This window comes from Nymphaea colorata, chromosome 11, assembly GCF_008831285.2.
Source record: "Nymphaea colorata isolate Beijing-Zhang1983 chromosome 11, ASM883128v2, whole genome shotgun sequence".
In the NCBI taxonomy this organism is placed as follows: domain Eukaryota; kingdom Viridiplantae; phylum Streptophyta; class Magnoliopsida; order Nymphaeales; family Nymphaeaceae; genus Nymphaea; species Nymphaea colorata.
In genome coordinates this window covers 16,414,620-16,436,355 of record NC_045148.1, presented here as the reverse complement: position 1 = coordinate 16,436,355, position 21,736 = coordinate 16,414,620, and the positions used below count along the sequence as shown (strand labels likewise).

The 21,736-nt window shown below is 35.2% G+C and overlaps 1 protein-coding gene across 3 annotated transcripts; it reads left to right on the top strand.

Moving 5' to 3' along the window:
• The first annotated feature begins 1,153 nt into the window (after nt 1–1,153).
• LOC116264849 (pyridoxal kinase) lies at nt 1,154–21,702 on the top strand. Of its 3 annotated transcripts, none has more exons than XM_031645273.2 (13): nt 1,154–1,268; nt 1,383–1,491; nt 2,612–2,705; nt 2,856–2,960; nt 4,216–4,299; nt 5,771–5,844; nt 7,703–7,767; nt 9,200–9,263; nt 11,883–11,948; nt 13,892–13,948; nt 20,291–20,335; nt 20,449–20,502; nt 21,342–21,702. In XM_031645273.2, exons 2-13 carry the CDS (start codon nt 1,411–1,413, stop codon nt 21,480–21,482), a joined length of 930 nt encoding a protein of 309 aa, XP_031501133.1. In that variant the 5' UTR covers nt 1,154–1,268; nt 1,383–1,410; the 3' UTR covers nt 21,483–21,702. The 3 variants fall into 3 exon arrangements, with proteins under 3 accessions (XP_031501133.1, XP_049936613.1, XP_031501135.1); XM_050080656.1 differs by having other exon boundaries at nt 1,182–1,289; XM_031645275.2 differs by lacking the exons at nt 1,154–1,268; nt 1,383–1,491 and having other exon boundaries at nt 2,624–2,764.
• The last annotated feature ends 34 nt before the right edge of the window (nt 21,703–21,736 follow it).

The window sequence follows — 21,736 nt, the reverse complement described above, 5'->3', positions numbered from 1 at the left end:
ACAATCACCCATTGAGCTTTTAAAACTTAACAAATAGGCGCTCAATTTCATTAAGAAATCGTAGAAAAACCATACTGATTAGGATTACGAGTTAAAACTAAACTCGAAAGGGCATGACATAATTGGTCAAGCTGGTGAGTTAGTGAAAGCTCGTTCACCAGTTTGGTTCTTGTGAATGTTATTCATCTTTAACTGTAAATAGGGGTAGATACTATTATTAAGTTGAAAAAAGTAACCATAAGTTTATCAAGATGTATTAATTTTTTTTTATGTAAAATAATAACAAAAATGCGCCTATTTTGTATAAAATAAGAATCCTTGTTCATGAAAGGTATTTTGCCATTTTATTTCAAGTTTCATATTATATATTCAGTGGCAGCTTTTCGGAAATTCATCTTCAAAGTTAAACAACTGTTTGTTAACCTTAAACGGCGAAACAACGATTCGTTATTTCGTCCAAATATTAAGTGGTCTTTAAAAGACTGACAGGTCTAGAAGGGCATCGATTCATTCTCATAGGAGTTATGTTTGTTTTAAGTAATGGAGGTACAACACATAAGTTAAAAGGTGCATTACTGCTATCATTGACCCTGATGCAACTCAAGACTCGAAAAGCAAGACCGGAAAAGCAAAAGAATTTTTGTTTTTTCTTGGCTTGGACTTGGTTGTAATCCTCCCGCTTACCTTATATGTATTAATAGTAAAACTTGGTCATCTTCAATTCAATTATTAGCAAATCAATCCGATTCGTTTAATCATCCTCCATTGAGTTATTATCAAATCAATTTGAATCATGTTACGCATCATTTATTGTTTATTTCTTATTATTTTATAAATGATTCTAATGTTTCCTTTAAATTGATTTTTGTATATTCTTTTAAATGAACCTTTTGCTAATTGATAACCCAAGTGGTTAAATTGGTCGGTGCATTGACTCAGCAGCCTAGCTGATCGGTTTCAATTTTTTGCAGTTTTTGCTGTATCTCTCAGCTAAACGTTCTTCAAAAAAAAGAAAAACGATTTGTGATGTTTTTTTTTTGCAGGAATTGTTATTTTCGAATAAATATTTAATTTAAAAAATTAAGAAATAGAACATCAGTTAGCGACGTCTTGTGTTTGGTTGTTGGTTTCATCCGTCACCGTGAGGCGCCAAGTGAATTGGTCTGTCTACTTATAAAGAAAGTGTGGAGTTGGAGTGAGCTACCAAGGAAGGTGGGGGACGCGATTTGGGGGGTCGAGGAGGCCGTGTTCCATAGGCGGCGACTCGCGTAATCTCTCTCTCTCGATTTGTCTGTCTCGCACTCGCGCTTGCTTTTGTCAGAGAGAGGAATGGTGGTTATTGGTGATGGAGGACTGACGTCTTCGTTTGGCTTGTCGAGCAGGATCGGGAGAAGAAGAGGCTCCACCTCAATGGCGACCCCGCCGATCCTGTCCTTGGCTCTTCCGTCGGAAACCGGACGAGTTCTCAGTATCCAGTCTCACACCGTCCAGGTTTTGTTTGCTTTCTCTCTCTATAGGATTGTGTTTTTTGGGTTTTTCGTTGATTGTTATCCGCTAATGCGAAAGAAAGGTTGAAGTTCCTCTTTGTGTTCGGGATTTTGTCTTTGTGGTTGGTCCTTTGTGTTGATGTAGAATTTGTGGGTAGCGCTTGGTGCTTGTTATTAGTTCATTTTCGAGTATCTGATGGGGTGTATGTTAGAAGACGATCTGGATAATATGGGAGTAAACGAGAAATCGTAGAAAGCTTGCCTAGTTGGTGCCGCTGACATCAAAGTATTGAACATGTAATTGATAAAAAAATAAAAAACAAAGACAAAAAATATAATTTCACGAGGCTGGAATAATACCTAGTCCACGGAAAGCCACCATCAGCCTTAGCCGATAGTGCAAAATGAACTTATTATTGATAATGAATTTCAAATCAGTTTCCAAAGATTTCTCCTAAATATAAGGAGCATTTACAATAAAGATTTCCCTTTCCCAATAGCATTTGGTTACTTCTCATTGGTTGCCAATCTTTCTTGATAATTCTCCATCTTCATCAGCGTCGTTAATGCCTTTAATGCTGCTACGTGAGAGGCATCCTCATCATCAATGTATCCATCTTCTTTCAGTAATGACCGACATGACATGCAAATGATGAAAAATATGCTGAAGAAATGTTCCCTTAGTGGGAAAATGCGAAAGCCCTGTGTGTTAGCTCATTGGAGATGTGTTCAGTTCTGCCAACTATAGCATATCAACGATACTGTAGAATGCAGTGTTTGGATTATCTAAATCATGTACCTTAGCAGTGTTTCAGCAACATTGTGATTCTAATAACCGGCTAGTTGAAGTAAATAAACATATGTGGCCACATTTAAGAAGGGAATGTTAGGCATGAAGTCTGAACTCCGAAGTGCTTTGTTATGGTTGATCTCAGACAGGCTACTCCTTGTAGTATCTTGTTTTTGGTTTTACTGTTATTGGTTTCTGGACATGATGAATGAATTGTTCAACATGTAAACAGGATCTCAGTTTATATAATATGTAGCCTTGTCTTCCCAATATCTCTGATAGTTCATACTTAATGTAATGGAAAACATGATCCTATATGCACAATCAACTGCAGGGTTACGTCGGGAACAAGTCAGCTGTCTTTCCACTTCAACTTCTTGGTTTTGATGTGGACCCTATCAATTCCGTGCAGTTCTCTAACCACACAGGCAAGCTGCTCTATATAACTTCCTTCAAAGATTCTCAGAACTCATGGACCCGATATACGGTGCGAACTTACATCTGCATTCCTGTATAAGCTCACAGTAGATGCTGTGGCTTGCGGGCTTGATGTTATCTGATTAGTCAAGGTGGTGCAGGGTATCCTACATTTAGAGGTCAAGTACTTAATGGAGAACAACTATGGGATATCATTGAGGGCCTCTCAGCAAATGATTTACTATTTTACACTCACCTATTGACAGGTCAGCAAAACAGTTATCTTCATTTTTGCATGTCAAAAGTGGTTGTATGCCAGTGTCAAGATTCTGGGTTCTCTAAATTCAGTTTCGTGAGAAACTTCAGTCTCTCGTAGGTGTATACATTTACATGCAAATACATGCTTACACATGTATTATGCATGTGTGCATACCTATGTGGTGAAGACGTTGTCCACTAGTCTCTTAGTTTGTTAGCCATATGTGCCTAAAGAATATATGCAATTAACAATCAAAATTGAGGTTCTTATTTTTAGGTGCCTTTTTGTTCGTGATTCAAAATGCACTTTTTCAGACCTAAGAATGTTTAAAACCTGTGTATCTTTACTTTCTGAAACTGATTGTAATCCTACTAATATAGTACTATAAGGAATGGTCTGTGCAAACTGCAAACATTTGCCTTGCGATGCTGTTAAACATCAAATGAAAATCATGTCATTAGAGACTCTTCTTCCTAGTTCCTATCAGAATAATTTAAGCACAGTTGGTCTTAGCATAATTAACATCTGGGTAGGCAAAGTTTAGGTTATGTCATTGCTTCTTTTTTTTCCCCAAACTCATTTCGGAATTGAAAGAAGAAGATTTTTCTTCCCAAATAAGCCATTAAAATTGAAATTTGAAATTTCTAATGAAATATCTTGTTTGACATGAACCCTATTTGTAAGTGGGATGATCAAATGATTACAAGTGTGTTAAATGTCTTAGTTCATATTCACCAACAATATCATTTTGGGATTTTTTTTTTTGAAAAAAAATGTTTCAAAGTGTGTTTTTTTTATCTGGACAAACCTTGCGCAAATCTAAAAAAAATTAAAATAAAAGAAATAAGAAGCAAGTTATGAAAGAATTTTTTATTCTAGCTTTTTTTTTTTCCTTATGCTTAAAGAAACACAGGACTTCTGCCATCTTATTTTCTCTTGCATGAATTTCTGATATCCCGTGAGCTATGCTCATGAGGATCATCTTAGAACATATGCACTGAATTTGATTGGCCAAGGGGTGTTGGAAGCAATGTCTTCAAACTGTTAACTTCTGATGTCACATTGTTTAAATGGTTTAACATGTTTCTTTTTCTGGTTAACTTATTCCAGATTTTAGTTTTCATCAGATACTTCTTCAGTTCATATAAAAAAAAAAGGGGAAAAGAGTTGAAGGGGAAAAAGAAAGGAACTTCATCAAAATGTATGTCCCTCTTGTGGCTGCACGAACTCATTAATGTTACCTTTTTGTCATATCCTTGTAGGTTATATTGGATCAGCTTCCTTTCTAAACACCATCTTGCAAGTTGTAAAGAGATTACGTGACGTAAATCCTAGGCTTATCTATGGTAATCACTCTCAGATGCCTTGCCTTTCTCTTGTCTCTATTACAAGTGTGCATCTTTACCTAGCGAGTCGGGCATCATTACTTGACTGGTATATATATTTTTGCTCTTTTTATGTACTTCTTACTTTTTGGCGTGAGTTAAATAGCTTTCTTGGAGTGCTAGAGAATGGAGATGCTACCTATAGATGACAGTTGTACTTTACGAACACATGGATGCTGCTTTCTGAAAGTTGTCATTTACATATCATATCATGCATTCATAGAACAGGAGAATCTACGCTCTAGATCAGGAACCTGCCCTTAGAATTTACTTTGTCGGATATTTCAGGTGTACGAGGGATTGGTTTACACTTTACACTTTACATAGCAGACTATGCCTTCTGCTTTTGTAAGAAATAAAAAAAACCTCATATTCTAGGATTAGGCTATCATGGATTTTCATATACCCACATAAACATATGGTAGATGAAGATTCAGCACAAAAGCAGAACTCTGCAGCATGATACACTGCAAATTCATCAACTAGGATGTAACTGAGTTAATTGAGCTACTTATAGAACAAATACGTGGTTAACTGTTACTTGCTAACTGAACATTGTGCATTGCATGGAGAAAGTAATGCAATAGGCTACCTAATTTCTATAGGAGTGGACTAATATATAAGTAAAGTTCATATCATGCATATTGTGGTTTTCTTAAACTGGTCTATTGTTGATGATGTGTACACAGATGGATGATACTGCTGTTGATTTTCAGGCTGAGGATACCAGTCAAGTTGTGGAATATTTGGACTTTAATTTATATTTAACATTATTTGCAATCTTAGGGATATACCTTTCGAATTATATGAGATCGTGTTGGAAACAAATGACTTCATGGGGACTAAGAAAGATGACCAAGAGACATCTTTTAGAAGCCAATAGAAGGGAGACATGCATATATGTATGCATGTCAATTTGTATCAACATACTATGTGTTTCTATTTATGTAGGTCTTGATTAATTAGATATTGCATGGTGATTTGTAATTGGTTGTGCACATGGTTCCATGACTATCTGCCACATAGAGGTACATAAATGAATGATATTAGAATCTGTCACTATAATAATTAGATTTCTAACAGAGTTTTATATGTATTTATTTGCTTATGCTTGGAGCCATCAACTGTTGCTTCAAAAAATTTGAGTCTGGGATGCTCCTTTGTGTTGTATTTCAATATCAGAAAAGCCATTATCAAAGTTGATTTTTACTGAAAATTGGAAACACATACCAATACCAATGAGCACTGCAACACATGGATAATAATAAAAATAACAGAGACAATAATTGTTAATATATGATAATCGTAATGATAAATGATGTGTGAGTCTACTCATTTCTTTTGCTGTCAGATGAGCATATGTGAAAGTGATAGACATGCGATTATTCTTAAGATTTGATCATCATTATAACTTATATCTTTTTATGGTTAGTTTGTGATCCGGTTATGGGAGATGAAGGAAAGCTCTATGTTCCTCCAGATCTGGTGTCACTTTATCGTCAGAATGTAAATCCTCCTTTCTCTTCATCCATAAACTTACATGTGTAGATTAAGTGTCTACGGAATATGGGTTTATGTTAGTGTGTCTGAAGTCAGGCTAGATATTTCTATGAAGGGCTGTTGGAATTGGTGTTGATGTTGAAGTCAAGCTCTTGACTGTTTTATGCATGAACAAGGCCTTTTGTTGTTAAAACTTTATCCTTGGCATTCATGTAAACACCAGATACGTCCTCAAATATTGTTTGCCTCCAGTATGTTTTTTGCACAAGATCCACTTGTGGATGTCATGGAAGAAAAACAAAGGGTTTGAATATGCTACCGAATTTGAGCATTGTTCTTACTGGAAGAGCTGAATACCTTTTTTGTTATTTTTTTATGAAATATCTTCTGAGGTGGACTGGACCTGTTATCTTCTGTCTATTATGATATTGAAGAAAGTTGCTCTCTTCATTCACACAAGAAAGAATGTGTAGCTATGTAATGTTTCTGAACTGCGGCTATAATAGTTCTTAATTATTTGGGCCTGAGCCAATAAGTAGGCAACTGACTTCCTTTTAGCTTCAACAGGTTCATAGAGTTAAGTAACCAATAATTGCACATGTCTACAAGGAGTTGGTATAAAAATGAAATAGCATATGTCTGTATGCATGTGTATACAGGCCAAATATCACTTAGCCATATGGGTCAATATGTGCACATGTCAGGGTGGCAGTTCCCACTCTCATGCAACTTCCCAGACTTATTTAGCTTATGGCTCTTTCTCTTTTTCTCATTTCTAGATTTGCCTTTCAAAAAGAAAAATGGGCTCCCCCATTGAAAGAGAATTGTATAAAAAGGACAAACATGTTTCTGCCTTTTCTGCGAAAAGGATGGTCTTCTGGAGAAAATCTGTCTCCAGGTTCTTGTTTTTGCTTCCATTTTTCCTGCACTTGTAGATATGGACCTAGTTCTTTGCTAATGGGTTATGAAAAACCTTGGATTAACTTTTACTGAAACATAGCCATTGTAAAAGTGTGTTTTTTTTTTCCCATTTTACTGCTTTAACTTTTTCTAGAGCATATGATTTGTTATTGATGTGGGAAATTATTGTAATCAAAATTAGTGAATTATTTGATTGATTTTAGAACAAAAGCTTAAGAAAATTTACCTCTTTTATCATGTTATTACTTGAATAACAGGATTTCTTTAGTTTAGAGAAAATAAACAATATGTGTGATTATTTAGCTTTATTGAAGAAAACAATTTGAGAAAGCAAAGTCTTTGATATTTGTTGATGTTTGAAAAAAACTTAGGAATATTAAAAAACTATAAAGGATCTATAATACTAAAGTCTTAATATCATATTAGGTCTTGGAAAAACATGAGGCTTGCAAAATAGTGTTGACAGTTAACACTAAAATGCAAAAATTGTTACTATACTAAAATGAAAATTTTTTAGTTTTATGCTTAGTACATAATAGTATATTATTGTTCGAGATAGCGCAACTCTTTTGTTCCAGGTCAAGTCTGTTCCTATTTTATTTTTATTTATAGCAAGTTAGTTCCATCTTGGTTTAAATTTTTGGCTTCCCCACAAAACATCTTTAAGTAAATTCTGAAGCAAATTGCAAGTTTAACATTGTAACTGTCTACAATCTACATGTTTCACCTTGAAGATTATTATAAACCTGCATTGTCATGTGAACATAGTATCACATTTCACCCATTGCAGTTATCGGCAAATTTCACCATGATGTTTTAAATTTTCAATACCATGTCTGAAGGTCCTGCAGCCTTCTATTTCTGATTTTCAATGTTATCCCCAACCTTTGATATTTTAGCTTTGAAATACTTCAAGATCCATGTTATTTACATGATTTTGCAGGTTGTCCCTTTAGCCTCCATGTTGACCCCTAATCAATTTGAAGCAGAACAATTGACAGGATTCAGGTGTTGTATTCTGTATTTCAATGCAATCTTTGATTGAGGTTTGCCTCCATATTGTGGATATTGCCCCTAAATGGTTCGTGTCTAGTTGATTGGTTTATTTTGCTTAGACTTTAAAATTTGTTTAGACTTTAAAATTTGTTTAGACTTTAAAATTAGTGATTACAATTTTGTGACGTTATCACAAAGCATGCAGAAGTTTGTGTTGGTTTCAGGGGATTGATAATTGTGTGTCTAAGGCACCCAAAATATGAAGGTAAACTTTTCAGGGTAGACATTGAGTATTCAGCTCTTCATCTAGAAAAAAATAGTGGAAATAATATTTAACAGTGAAGAAGAAAGTTACCAATGCTGCAAAGCATCTAAAACAGCAAAATTTGCACAGTGAAAAAATTTAGTTGCATCTAAATGTATCCTAGTATTAAGGAGTAAGTAGTAACATAAAATGATTTCTCTCATCTTTGTAATTTTTTGACCGGCAAAAGTATTCTTGAACTGTGTTGTGTTTTTAATCTTATTGGTGTGGTATTGGACCTCTTGCATCATTCTAAGCAATGAAACCCCAGAAGTGCTGTTTGCATTCCTAGATATCCATGTCAAATTAGGACATTGATTTTTTGTTTGTGAAAGTTCTAACCATCTGCTAGTTAAATTTATGTCCCTTCATTTTCCATCTTATTCTAAAGTTATTATTCTGCTCTAAAACAAATATTGCATAACATATGATGAAGCACAGCAAACTAGAACCTTTTTTTTTTTTTTTTGTTGACAAGTCTAGTTTTTCATTATTACTCAAGTTTATCCTAGAATTAAGTGGGATGGAGTACATTTTTGTTATGGAAATTATTAATACCTTAGGTTTTGTGGTAGAAGTTGCATCGAAAATATCATATTTTAGAAGAAAAGAGTTGATGACTATCTGAAAGAGAAGGGATCATCTTTTTACACCCAAATTACAGAATGAGCTTGGAACAAGCATATGGAACAGAACAAGAGGAAAAAGTGCTGTTGATAACCTGGCCAGATGGCGTTTTAGTCCATAAGCTGCATAAAACTGCTTAGGTGTTTGCTGCAGCAGCTTCCTTTTCTGTAAATCATCAGTATGTAGATACGAGCAACAGTAGTTCAGCCTTGCTATGCCTCTATTAATGGTTGACAGATTCCTATATATGGTGAAATTGAAGAAGTGACAGAATTCATAGATGCCATTCTATTTTCTGGAAGCCTTTTTAAAACTGGAGCTGGCATTGGCTTTGATTTTGTTGACCGTAGCAAAGGTCTGGAATGCTCCTGACATAGTAGAGAATAAAATGACGTTCTAAATTGTTAAAGGAAAAAAGGGGCACATGTTTTTCTTTCAATTTTGGCTTTTATATTGAAGCTTCATTGTGGACTTGAATTTATACTATTCTTAACGAAGATGATGGCTTTGCAGAATAACATCAGAGAAAGATGGCTTGGAGGCATGTAAGTATCTTCATGCTGCAGGTCCTTCTAAGGTTTGGATGCTTTCTATGCTTGAAGGAAGTAAAGTACAAGTTAAAGCATGTGTACATTGTGCATACGTGTTCACCAGTCACAATAATGATAATAATTTGATAATTTTGTGTTTTTACCACTGACTAGCTTCAAAAAAATATATTGTTAAAAATTTGGTAATGCTTCAATATATCGTCCAAAAATGTCACAGTAATATTGCATATTATCGTAATAATTTCCTTTTCTACAAAGCCCCGTCATTTATGATTTATCTATGTTTTTCATTTTTTTCCATTTATGATTCAAAATTTTCTATGAACTTTTGTCATTATTTTTGTAAGAAAAATGGCTGAAAGCTCATTATTAGTAGCCTGCTCTGTTATTCTTTATTATCAAAAAGTTTTGAATTCTAACCACATTTTTGAAAACCTCCGAAGGAGACCTTCCTAAAAATTTGTCATGAATGGAATTGGCTAGTATTGGTATTTACATAGGCAAATTACTTGTCGTTCTTCTTGAGAGATAAGTAATTGACAATTTGATGTGTGCACCATGACTAATCTGAAAATTATATAACTTGTATTGCGTAATGGTTGAAACTTGAAACCATCATGCAAGTTAAGAAAAGAAAATTTGACTTTGAAGTTGACAAAATTGAAACTAGGGTTACACCACGATAGGTAATTTCTAGTGTTTTTCCCTGGTTGATACTACTTTTAAACTGCAAAATGAATGGGGGTTGATACTCTTATTACTGATAGGATTGCATATCATGTTTCAATAGTTTTATATGGGTTACATATAATTGAACATTGCTATTAGCCTATTAGGGACTCATTATGCCAATGTCTAATTGATGATTTTAGTGGTGAAGGTTGATTAATTTGTTCTCTTTCATTTATATTTCTCTTGAGGTTTATTTTCTAATTGTTACTTAGGAAAATTAAAAAAATAATTTTAAACTAACTTGATTTGCTCTGGTCCTTTATTTTTCTCTTTAGATTAATGAAGTTTTCGTTGTGTGAGTATCCTAGTGCTTCTGCATAAGGGAGTGTGCCCATAAAAAAGACCTTGTTTCATATTATGTGGGCTGAGTTTATATACTCTAGTAGATGATAAATCTATATATTATCTGTAAGTGATAATTTTTTCTGTTTGTGTTGGGATAATCCTAGGAATAACCTACTCTATGCCATTCGCTCACATGTTTAATCTTTTGAAAGGATTGAAATGGGCTTAGGAGTAATTGGGTCATATGTGTTTCCAAGCACTGTGTGGTACCCTTGCCTGACGCTGATGCAATCTAGGCTGGCAGAAGCCTGACACTGATGCCAATCTAGGCTAGGCTGGCTAGAAGCAGTGACTAATATTGATAAAATCTGCTAATGTGGTAACCCTTGCCTGACGCTGATGCAATCTAGGCTGGCAGAAGCCTGACACTGATGCCAATCTAGGCTAGGCTGGCTAGAAGCAGTAACTAATATTTATAAAATCTGCTAAAATTATTTAAATTGATAACCTTGACGTGGATGCTCAAGTATTAGAGCTAAATTGTCATATGCCTCAGGACAAACAAGTGGTCACGTCTAAGGGTGTGAGCATTGTCACAGTTATCAGCAACATTTTCAGAATAGCATGATAAAAATGCAAATATAAATGAAAAAATGGAAACCTATGGTGGTATTTTGAAAATATTTCCAAATTTGTTAGGTTTTTCGAAAAATATTTTTTCAATATATTTGGACTTTTTTTTTTGATCAACTATTTGAACTTTTGTCAACGTTTTTGTACATAAATTAGTAGATATCAATTCATAATTTATCTATCTTCTACATAATTTTAAAATTTTTGAATTCCAATGGTGTTCTCAAGAAAAACAATTTTTAGATTAGTCTCGAGAAAAACCTTGCTGATAAAAACCTAAGGATGATGTGGGCAATGGATCTCTCTTTTTCTTTATATGATCCTTTATATTTTAGTAGATCAAAATGCACCTTGAGGAAAAAGCAAAGGAAATAACATGGGCATTCAGAACATTGATTGCAAATATCTCCAGAAAAGAATTTTGTGACAACCCCTATTACAATTCAAACGTGGCCCTATAGCAAATTTTAACATATGTTGGATGAAATTATGCAATTTCAATGGTGTCCTTGTATGACTGTATTAACAAGATAATATGCAAAACATTGTTGTAACTTGTAACAATTAATGTCTTCAAAAACATGTAGAAATACAAACTATTTAATATTATTTATTAAAAATAAAAGTAAAATGCTATTTTTCTTCAAGTTATGTGGTTCACATTTTTCAATTTTACACTTTCATGCAAACAATTTGATGCCACACAAAACACAAAATATTTAGTACTTATTTCTGTTGTTAAAAATGACATAGATACCATACTTTTTATGAAGTTTTATCGTCAATATTTTTCATTTTTTATTTGACTTTCTTGCAAGAACTCAATCAAATGATAGTTTCCATGAAGTTTTTAACTTCTGACTTTCTTTCCTAGGGAGACACACTACTAACTACATGTTGGTCATTCTGCCATGTATAATTGTTGCAGATGGTATATTGTCTATGATTTGTTTAGGAATGTCTAAACTCTAAAGAGCTATTGTTGTCCTATGTAGGTGGTGATAACAAGTGTGCATATTGGAGATGATTATCTTCTCCTTGGAAGTCATCAGAAATCGAAGGTACTTTTGAGTGCTGATAATGTCTTTCCACAGGCTGATTGTTTGATCATTCAACTGACCGCAAACTGTACTCTTTAATGGATAGTCACAAATAACGTTTCAGAATTTTAAACGGTAAGGTTTTTTTTGGGTATAATACTACGACCAGCTTAAAAAAAAAAGAAAAAATATGGTAAAATTTTAAAAATTAAAAAATTTAAAATGATGAAAATATAAAATAAGTGAGAAACTAATAACACAAACATAAAAAAATAAACAGATTTGCAAGAAATAAAAAATAAAAAATAAAAAACTTTTTGGCATTGAAAAAACATGAAAAAAATGCATTTTTTAAGTTTTAAATGGTAATTTTATTTTATTGGGGTTTTGTCATGTTTTTTTTTTAAAGAAACTCCTTTTTTGTGGCACTGCTTTAAAGATGCTCTTACATGAAGGTTTTCAGTTCTTTTATATTACTTGTAGAAGTTTACTTTAAAAAATGACCATAGTCACAAATAAAGTTTCGGAGTTTCAAACAACGAGGTTTTCTCGGGTATAATACGGCGAACTTGAAAAAAATGAGAAAAATACGGTAAATTTTAAAAAATTAAAAATAGAGGAAAAATAAAATAAGTGAGAAACTAAGAACACAAACATCAAAAGATAAGTAGATTTGCAACAAATAAAAAATAGAAAATAAAAAAAAACTGTTTGGCATTAAAAAAATGAAAAAAATGAAAAAGTGAAAAAAAGTGTTTTTTTTTTCGTTTTTTAACGTTTTTTTAAGCTATTTAATTTATCGCGTTTTTAAAAAAAAAAACGCGTTTTCTGTGACTACCAAAAATCTGACCACAGCGACCATCCAATAATGAATATACCATTTTCCTTTTGATACACATAGATGATATTTATTGATGCAATACTTGAACTACCTGCATTCACGTGAATATATATATTTGCTTCAGTTCATGTACGTATATATACAGCTGTATGCATTGGACAATGCAGATAATATAAGCTAAAACATCTCTTGAGGTCTTGTTCAACTAGGAACAAGGATGTTCTTGACGAACTTAACAATTCAGATCTACAAAGTACAAACAGATGTCACATTTTATTACGCAAGAATAAATGTTGTATAATAATGAAAATGAGTTCTACATCTGACCTAGAACTAAATAGTACATATTATGCTTCAGAATGATGATTACATTACTCTTCACTTTAAGATTAATCCCTTCTCTCCCCTCCCCCCTTTCTCCCCTCTCTATCTCTCTCGTAGAATGCACTATTTCTTTCCTATTAGATTAAATCCTAAATGTTGAAGAGATTTATGCATGTTTTTTTTACCATGCCTAGGAAAATCTGGCAGTACTATTATTTTGGAAGATGCTTGCTACCATGGTTCACCTGTTACAATGAAAGCCCTGCAAAACTCACGCACTCAAGCCCTAAACCCTGATTAGGGGTTCTTCCTTCGACAGGAAAGACACTCCAAATACTGTGATCAAAACCCCTGAACACACCTATTCTTCGTTTTATACCACTATTATGGGGTCTGCCTTAAGACCCGACCCGAAAGGCCCAATTTTTGTGACCCGATGACTTTCAGCTGCCCATGCTTGTAATGTTATTGTCACATTTCCTTTAAAACCTTTTCCTGAACATATCTTGTGTTTAGCCGATGACTTGTTCTTCATTATGATGGGGTTCTTGAACCCTATCTTGTGGTCATCTGGATATAACTTAGATGTGTTTATTACTTTACATTTAATGGGAACTGGTTCACTTGTGGTACTTACGCTCCTAGTGATTTATCATTTATAGGTTTGCAGTGAAAATATGTAAAATAACTAGTCTATGGACCAAAATTTTCAAATCCTGTTAGATTAGGAATTGTTTATGGCTTTCCTTCTGCCAATTTTGTGTGGCATGGTTTCTATATTTGTCTGTAATTCTTGCAGGGGGAGTCTCCTGAGCAATTCAAGATTGCGATACCAATGATACCTGCATATTTCACTGTATGTATTTTGGTTCACTGCTTGCTTGAAGCTGCTTCTCAATTAGATTGTTTCAAGGATCATAATCTATATTTAAGTCTTCTTAATGTCAATTATCTCATTCATGTCCCTACCAATTATTTCAGCAGCCTTTTGTTGCCTCCTTGGGCTCCATAGGGTTCTTCATCTGCCTGCTATCATTGTTTGTGCTGTATAGTCTGTTTCTTTAGCCTGGTTGTCCTGTTCTTCAGGAAACCTGATTATCCTGTTATTCAAATTGTATACCCATTTGCTATTTGCAAGTATTTAGCTTGGTAGTTGCTTCAGAACTTAATTTCAACCTTGTGATCATCTTGTAGATGCTATGATAAAAACTTATGTGATGGATGGTAATCACTTTTAACTAATTACGAGCTTGGAAGTTGTACATAGTATAATTATGTTTCCTTAATAACTTAAAGTTTTTGATGAATTTATTGTTCTTCTCTACGATCACAAGTTAGAGCTTTTCTTCTTGTAGTGCAAATTTCTTCTTGCAACTGCACAAGTATTGTGAAATCTTGACCTCTGCTATGTGTTAAAATATAAATCCTTCACCAGCACGTTGAAGAGGAGTCTCTTAGGATTCCACCTCCTTGTAGAATGTGTTAAAATATTTAATGTCCTTGTAACATGTGAAGAGTCTCCTAGGATTCTATGTTATAGTTAATATCCTTGTTATATGGGAAGTCTCCTAGGATTCTATGTTGTAGTTAATATCCTTGTAATATGTGAAGTCTCTTAGGTTTCTATGATGTAATTAATGTCCTTGGAGCTTGTGAAATCTCTTAGGATTCTACGATTGGAGACTCTTAGAATTCTGAAAATGAGATTATAAATAGAGGCCGTGCAAACCATTTTGGCTACGGCTTCTTCTCCTCAGTTTCTTCTTGTTTTCATTTTCTCTCTCTCTCTCTCTCTCCTGCGTGAGTGCTGTTTTCGGGTTACAGATATTGGTGCTACATTTCTATCATGGTATCAGAGCGCCAGGTTACGTTATCTCTACCAAACGAAATGCCCAAACAGGTCTGATCCGGTTAGAACTCTTTTCTCATCTTGTCTCTATCCTGAATTTACTTTTCTCTTGCGCAATTCTTGTTCCTTTTTCTTCTTGCTTACCAAGGACACATCTTGTTATATCGTGTCTTCTTTCCCTCTCATCTTCTACCTATATACCATTCCTTTCTGCTGTCATGGAAAACCTTTCGCATTCTGGCATGTCCTCAAGTTTTCTTCCTCACCTTATTACCGAAAAACTCAACCATGAGAATTATCTGATCTGGAAAAGGCAAATCATGCATTTCATAAGAAGTCAAGGCCTCTTTGGACATCTCGATGGTTCAACAAAGGCTCCACCAATATCCGTCTTACAGGAAATAAAAAATGAGGCAGGAGAAGTTATTGCTGTTCATGAAGACAACAATCCTGAACATGCTATGTGGATGAGACGTGATCAAAGTCTGGTTGCGTATATTTTGTCCACTTTATCTCAACAAGTGTTACTTTCAGTTTCTGATGATTGTACTGCAGAAGAATTATGGGAAACCCTTGCTAATACCTTTTCCCAAATATCAGAAGCTCGAATTATGTACTTAAAGAAAGAATTTCAGAATTTGAGCAAAGGTTCAACGTCTATCATGGATTATTTGGGGCGTATTAAGGCCGTCGCAGACCAACTTGCTGCCTCAGGGAATAACATTTCTGATAAGGAAAAGGTGCAGCAAACCTTGAATGGACTTGGGCATGATTATCATGCTTTTATTACAGCTCTTGAGGTCCTTCCTGTTCTGCCTTCCTTCAACGAACTACAAGGTAAACTTCTCCAACATGAAATGAATATGAAAAGAGTCATTGAAAGGACTGATCAAGGGAACTCCCAAAATGTGTTGGCTATGAATGTAAAGTTTGGTAAGAGCCATGGGAACTCCAACCATGGTGGTCGTGGCATTCTACCAACACCGCATAACCAAGGTATGTCTCCTTTGGATACTTCAAGAAAAATACCAATTTGTTTTCAGTGCAACAAGAAAGGACACATGAAGGCACAATGTTGGTTTAATCCTCAAAATAAAAACAAAGGGGTAAGACATGATTATAAACAAGGAGGACAAAGTTCTAAATCCACCGCTGAAGATATGCAACAGCTATTGATGGCCGCATTCTCAAAGATGACTATAAAGCAAAATGAGCAGGGAGAATGGTTCTTGGATTCAGGTGCAGCTACCCATGTGACAGGAAATGCAGGTAAATTGACTAACTTATCCCCTCATTACGGTAGAAGTTGCATTATAACAGGTGATGGAAAATCTCATCCTATTACACATATTGGAAATGCACATATTCCATTGTCATCCTCGTCTCTATCACTGTCTAATGTTGTTCTTGCTCCCAATATCAAAAAGAACATCATATCCATTTCTAAACTCATTGATGATACAAGCTCTTCTGTTGAATTCACACCTTCTTCTGTCTATGTCAAGGACCTCCAAACGAAGAAAATGTTCGCTAGAGGGGAGCGTCAAGGGAATATGTACGTCCTCAAGGAATGTCTACCCAAGGATTCATCCACTTTTGATATAGGATTGAAGACATTTTCTCTTTCTCATAATGTGTCATCAGTGCCAAGTTCTTGCCATTTTCAATCAAAAGTAAGGGGCCCTAACCAATTTTTGGAGTCTAATTTGTGGCATAGTCGGCTAGGACACTGTGGTCGACATTTCATTGAAAAACTTGTCACAGATAGTCTCATTCCAAGATCAAGTTTACCTCTTACTTCAAGTGTCAAAAAATGTTCAAGTTGTGGACTTTGTAAGAGTCATGTTTTACGTTTCCATAATATAAATCAAAGGGCTTCCAAACCTTTTGAAACTATTTTTTCTGATGTATGGGGGCCAGCCCTTATTGATTCCATGTCTGGGTCAAGATATTATGTCTTATTCATTGACTCTTACTCACGTTTCACCTGGATTTACTTCATGAAACACAAATCAGAAGTACCTCATATATTTCGAAACTTCTATGCCATGATTCAAACTAAATTTTCATCCAATGTGGTGCATTTTCAATGTGATGGAGGGGGAGAATATTCCTCGCTTGATTTTATTTAATTTCTACGTGAAAAAGGGATAACTAGACAAATTTCCTGCCCTTACACACCACAACAAAATGGTGTAGTTGAGCGGAAACATCGACATATAGTTGAAAGCGCCATGAGCATGATGCATGATACTAATGTGCCCATTTCCTTGTGGACTGAAGCCTTCCATACTGCTGTATACATAATAAATTGTTTGCCTATGACACTCTTGATGTCTAAATCGCCATATTTTACACTCTTAGGCAAACAACCTGATTACAAGAACTTGAAGGTTTTTGGTTGTGTATGCTATGTTCACGTTGATGCTGCCTTGAGGAACAAGTTTCAAGACAAAGCTATTCAATGTAGATTCGTTGGATATGCTGATGAATATAAAGGTTTTCGATGCTATGATCCAACAACTAAACGTATCAAAACTTCAAGAAATGTCATTTTTGATGAACATAGTTTTGATAATACAAATGAAATGCCTATGACCATTGAATCTTATGATCCCTGGACCAGTACACAGTTATTCAATGCAGATCCTGTTATAGAAAATGATGTGCCTCAAAGTGAAGATTCAGAGAGAGCAATACAACCGTCGGATATGGCTCAAAGTGAAAATCAAGAAGATCCAACACAGTCATCAAGTCATCACGAAAACAATAATGAACAGAGCAACGATGCACATCGGTATTCGGGTCTTATCTACAGTCGACGACTAAGGGACAGAGATGCTCACAGTGAAGAAGACAACATGCCCCACCTTAGAAGATTCCAACGCATTCGTCATCCCATTCACAGGTGGGTTAGCTATGATTCTTTATCACTTGATTTTCAGTTATTCATGGCAAAAATTGGCAAGGAGGAAGAACCTACTTCATTTGATCAAGCATCAAAATCACATCATTGGAGAAAGGCTATGAAAGAAGAAATGGATGCCTTGCATGAATGTGGAACATGGGAGATCGTTCCGAGGCCACACGAAAAGAACGTAGTGGGCTCCAAATGGGTATACAAAATTAAATACAAACCTGACGGCAGCATAGAAAGACACAAAGCAAGGTTAGTAGCAAAAGGGTTTACACAACAATATGGAGAAGATTATGATGAGACATTCAGCCCTGTGATCAAAATGGGAACAATTCGCGTGATTATATCATTGGCAGTTGAATATGGATGGAGACTACATCAAATGGACGTGAAGAATGCTTTTCTTCATGGTGATTTAAGGGAGGAAGTATATATGGAACAACCTCTAGGATACACGAAAGGAGACTCTCATGCATGGGTTTGCAAACTAAGAAAATCTATTTATGGACTTAAACAGGCCTCACGTTCGTGGTTTGACAGTTTCTCTTGCAAGATTCAAGAATGTGGTTTTCGGAGATGTCCTCTAGATCACTCTCTTTTCATTTATCGAAAGGAAAACATATTTACTTTACTTCTTATATATGTTGATGATATTGTTATCACAGGCAATTCAGAAAAACACATAGAAGAAGCTAAAGTTTTGATGATGCAAAACTTCAAAATGAAAGAGCTTGGTGATTTACGATTCTTTCTTGGAGTGGAGATTGATAGGCACAATAATCGCCTCACATTGACACAACAGAAATACACGTTGGATTTGTTGAAAAAGTCAGGTATGTCTGATTGTAAGCCTGTTGGAACTCCTAGTGTTCTAAATCAAAGACTAAGTGCTCAAGATGGGGAGTTATATGAAGATCCTACGCAATATAGAAGTATTGTTGGGGCACTTCAATATCTTACATTTACTAGACCAGATATTATATATGCTGTGAATCAAGTATCCCAATTTATGCATGCACCTAGAGATACTCACATGGATGCTGTCAAAAGAATATTAAGATATCTTAAAGGGACAGCAGGAGATGGCTTAGTTTATGGTAAGAGTGAAAATATAACTACTGGACATCAACTTATGACATTCACAGATGCAGATTGGGCTGGAGATCCCGATCAAAGAAAGTCCATTTCTGGTTTTTGTATTTTCATTGGACGTAATCTTGTGTCTTGGAGTTGTCGAAAGCAAAAGGCAGTAGCAAGATCCAGCACTGAAGCTGAATACAGATGCATGGCTGCAGGTACTGCTGAAGTTACATGGGTTAGACATTTGCTAGAAGACATTGGAGAAAAGATTAAAACATCAATGTTAATGTGCGATAATCAAAGCGCTATTAACATTGCCTTTAATCCCGTACAACATGGTCGAACAAAGCACATTGAGATTGATCAACACTTTGTTAGACAAAAGGTGGAAGACAAGGAAATTCAGCCTATTTATGTTCGTACAGATGAACAAGTTGCAGACTTATTTACAAAAGGATTAACAAAGGAACGATTCTGGTTTCTAAAAGGCAAGTTGTACATGGTGCAAAACCATGCACAACTTGAGGGAGGGTGTTAAAATATAAATCCTTCACCAGCACGTTGAAGAGGAGTCTCTTAGGATTCCACCTCCTTGTAGAATGTGTTAAAATATTTAATGTCCTTGTAACATGTGAAGAGTCTCCTAGGATTCTATGTTATAGTTAATATCCTTGTTATATGGGAAGTCTCCTAGGATTCTATGTTGTAGTTAATATCCTTGTAATATGTGAAGTCTCTTAGGTTTCTATGATGTAATTAATGTCCTTGGAGCTTGTGAAATCTCCTAGGATTCTACGATTGGAGACTCTTAGAATTCTGAAAATGAGATTATAAATAGAGGCCGTGCAAACCATTTTGGCTACGGCTTCTTCTCCTCAGTTTCTTCTTGTTTTCATTTTCTCTCTCTCTCTCTCTCTCTCTCTCTCTCTCTCCTGCGTGAGTGCTGTTTTCGGGTTACAGATATTGGTGCTACATTTCTATCACTATGGATCAGGAGCCAACACACAAATGCTAACCTTCTCTTCATCTGCAGCGAATTCCTTTAAATAAAACGTGGTTGGTTCTCTGCCAAAACAAAAATAACTATTTCCATAAACAAGAACAGGTGGTGGCAGATTTGTGATAGGATTGAAAAATTCTGCAAACCCACAACCCCTTGTGAAGGTTGCTGAACAGATTGCTTACTTTCTTTAATCTATTATCATCATAGCCCCAAAAGTTTCTCTCGAAATGTTGCCTTTCCTTCTTCAATGATTAAATGGCTTCTATCCAGGAAGAGTAGAATCATAAATCCTCAGGGTCATAATTAGGTATTTATAAATTAGCTAATGTGCATGCAAAAATGGTTTCAGGGGACAGGTGATCTAATGACTGCCCTTTTACTTGGATGGAGCAATGTGAGTATTTCCTTCTCTTTTTTTTTTTTTTGCCAATTAATATCGCAAACAGCTTCCTGCATGCGTTGTTTATTTTGCTTGCTCATTACTTTCTACTGTGCATTAAATTGCAGAAGTACCCCGACAACCTTGAAAAAGCATCAGAGCTTGCAGTATCTAGCTTACAGGTATTGCTTGCAATGGTGGTACTTCTCACTCATCTCTCTTGAACACTTCTTTTTTTTTTGCCCTTGTATATTATTTGAGTACTTCATCTACTTTCGTCATGTGAGGAAGTGTCATTGTTTTGTTGCTCGTTAGCATTTATTTTGCAAGAATAAAAATGGCTAACATGGTTAGACAACACTTGACGCATCCACTTAATTATTTCTGTTTCTGTGTGTTGCTGGGTATCTTATTAATATCCATCTGAACAGCACTTGTTTCAGATCTTTTTTTATTTTTTGCAAAGACTTAAAATAACTATGTTACTCCAAACTGAGACATGCATCTGTTGCATCTCGACTCTATTCTTGAGGTCATCAAGGGGACAATTTTGGTTTATATAGAGACACCTATGACTATTTTTTGGAACGACAGTGGATCAAACGGGGGAATGTTCTGCTCCTTCAAAGCTTATCATATTGCAATGCAACTAAATTGGAGCTTCTCCATGGTAGTCTCCTAATAGTAGGCAGCTGAATTTGATGGCCGGCTGTAACCTAGGCTTTTCTTCATGTACTAAATATTACCAATACGATTTTTCTTGTCTCTTGCGTCACCTTTACTTTTCAGTCGAGAGATAGCAGGATAGGCGTCACAAATGAGGGTTTACATCCCTGTTGCTGCAAGTAGCTCAATCCCCCCTTGAATGAGTCTTCGTCCTTTTGCTTAATTATCAAACTAAAGTATGTCGATTCATGATTCCTCATGCATTTTTTAAATATTGTTAAAATCAGTTTCTTAATGTCTATATGTTTGTAGTTAGTGGCAAGCTCATGATAATGTGGGCAATTGCAATGTGCAGGCTGTTCTTCGGAGGACATTGGCAGATTATAGAGCTGCAGGATTTGATCCTCAGTCAAGCAGCTTAGAGATTCGACTGATTCAGAGCCAAGAAGACATTCGTAATCCCCAAATTACCCAAAGAGCTGAGAGGTGCAGCTGATTCGCTATCATGATCAACCATTTTAATTTGAACTGAGAATAAAATCATGTCGTGGACTTGTTCAAATAAACCTTGTATTTTTAAAACATTTTACATTCTTATTTTTTGCTATTTTCTCCACAATGTTGTTTGTTCGCAAGTTTCTGTAAAATGCTGATTTGTTCAACGAATTCGAGATTGATTTCAGTTTAATGCAAAGTCAAAAGGTGTTGTTGATCTACCTTCGAGATTGATGGGACCTATGCTAGATTTTA

Bases quoted from the DNA above. Each gene is read 5' to 3' on its own strand.
- LOC116264849 (XM_031645273.2), top strand. From the start codon at position 1,411: ATGGCGACCCCGCCGATCCTGTCCTTGGCTCTTCCGTCGGAAACCGGA. The intron at 1,492-2,611 runs GTTTTGTTTGCT...AATCAACTGCAG, and splicing joins TCCAGTCTCACACCGTCCAG to GGTTACGTCGGGAACAAGTC. The intron at 9,264-11,882 runs GTTTGGATGCTT...TGTCCTATGTAG, and splicing joins ATGCTGCAGGTCCTTCTAAG to GTGGTGATAACAAGTGTGCA.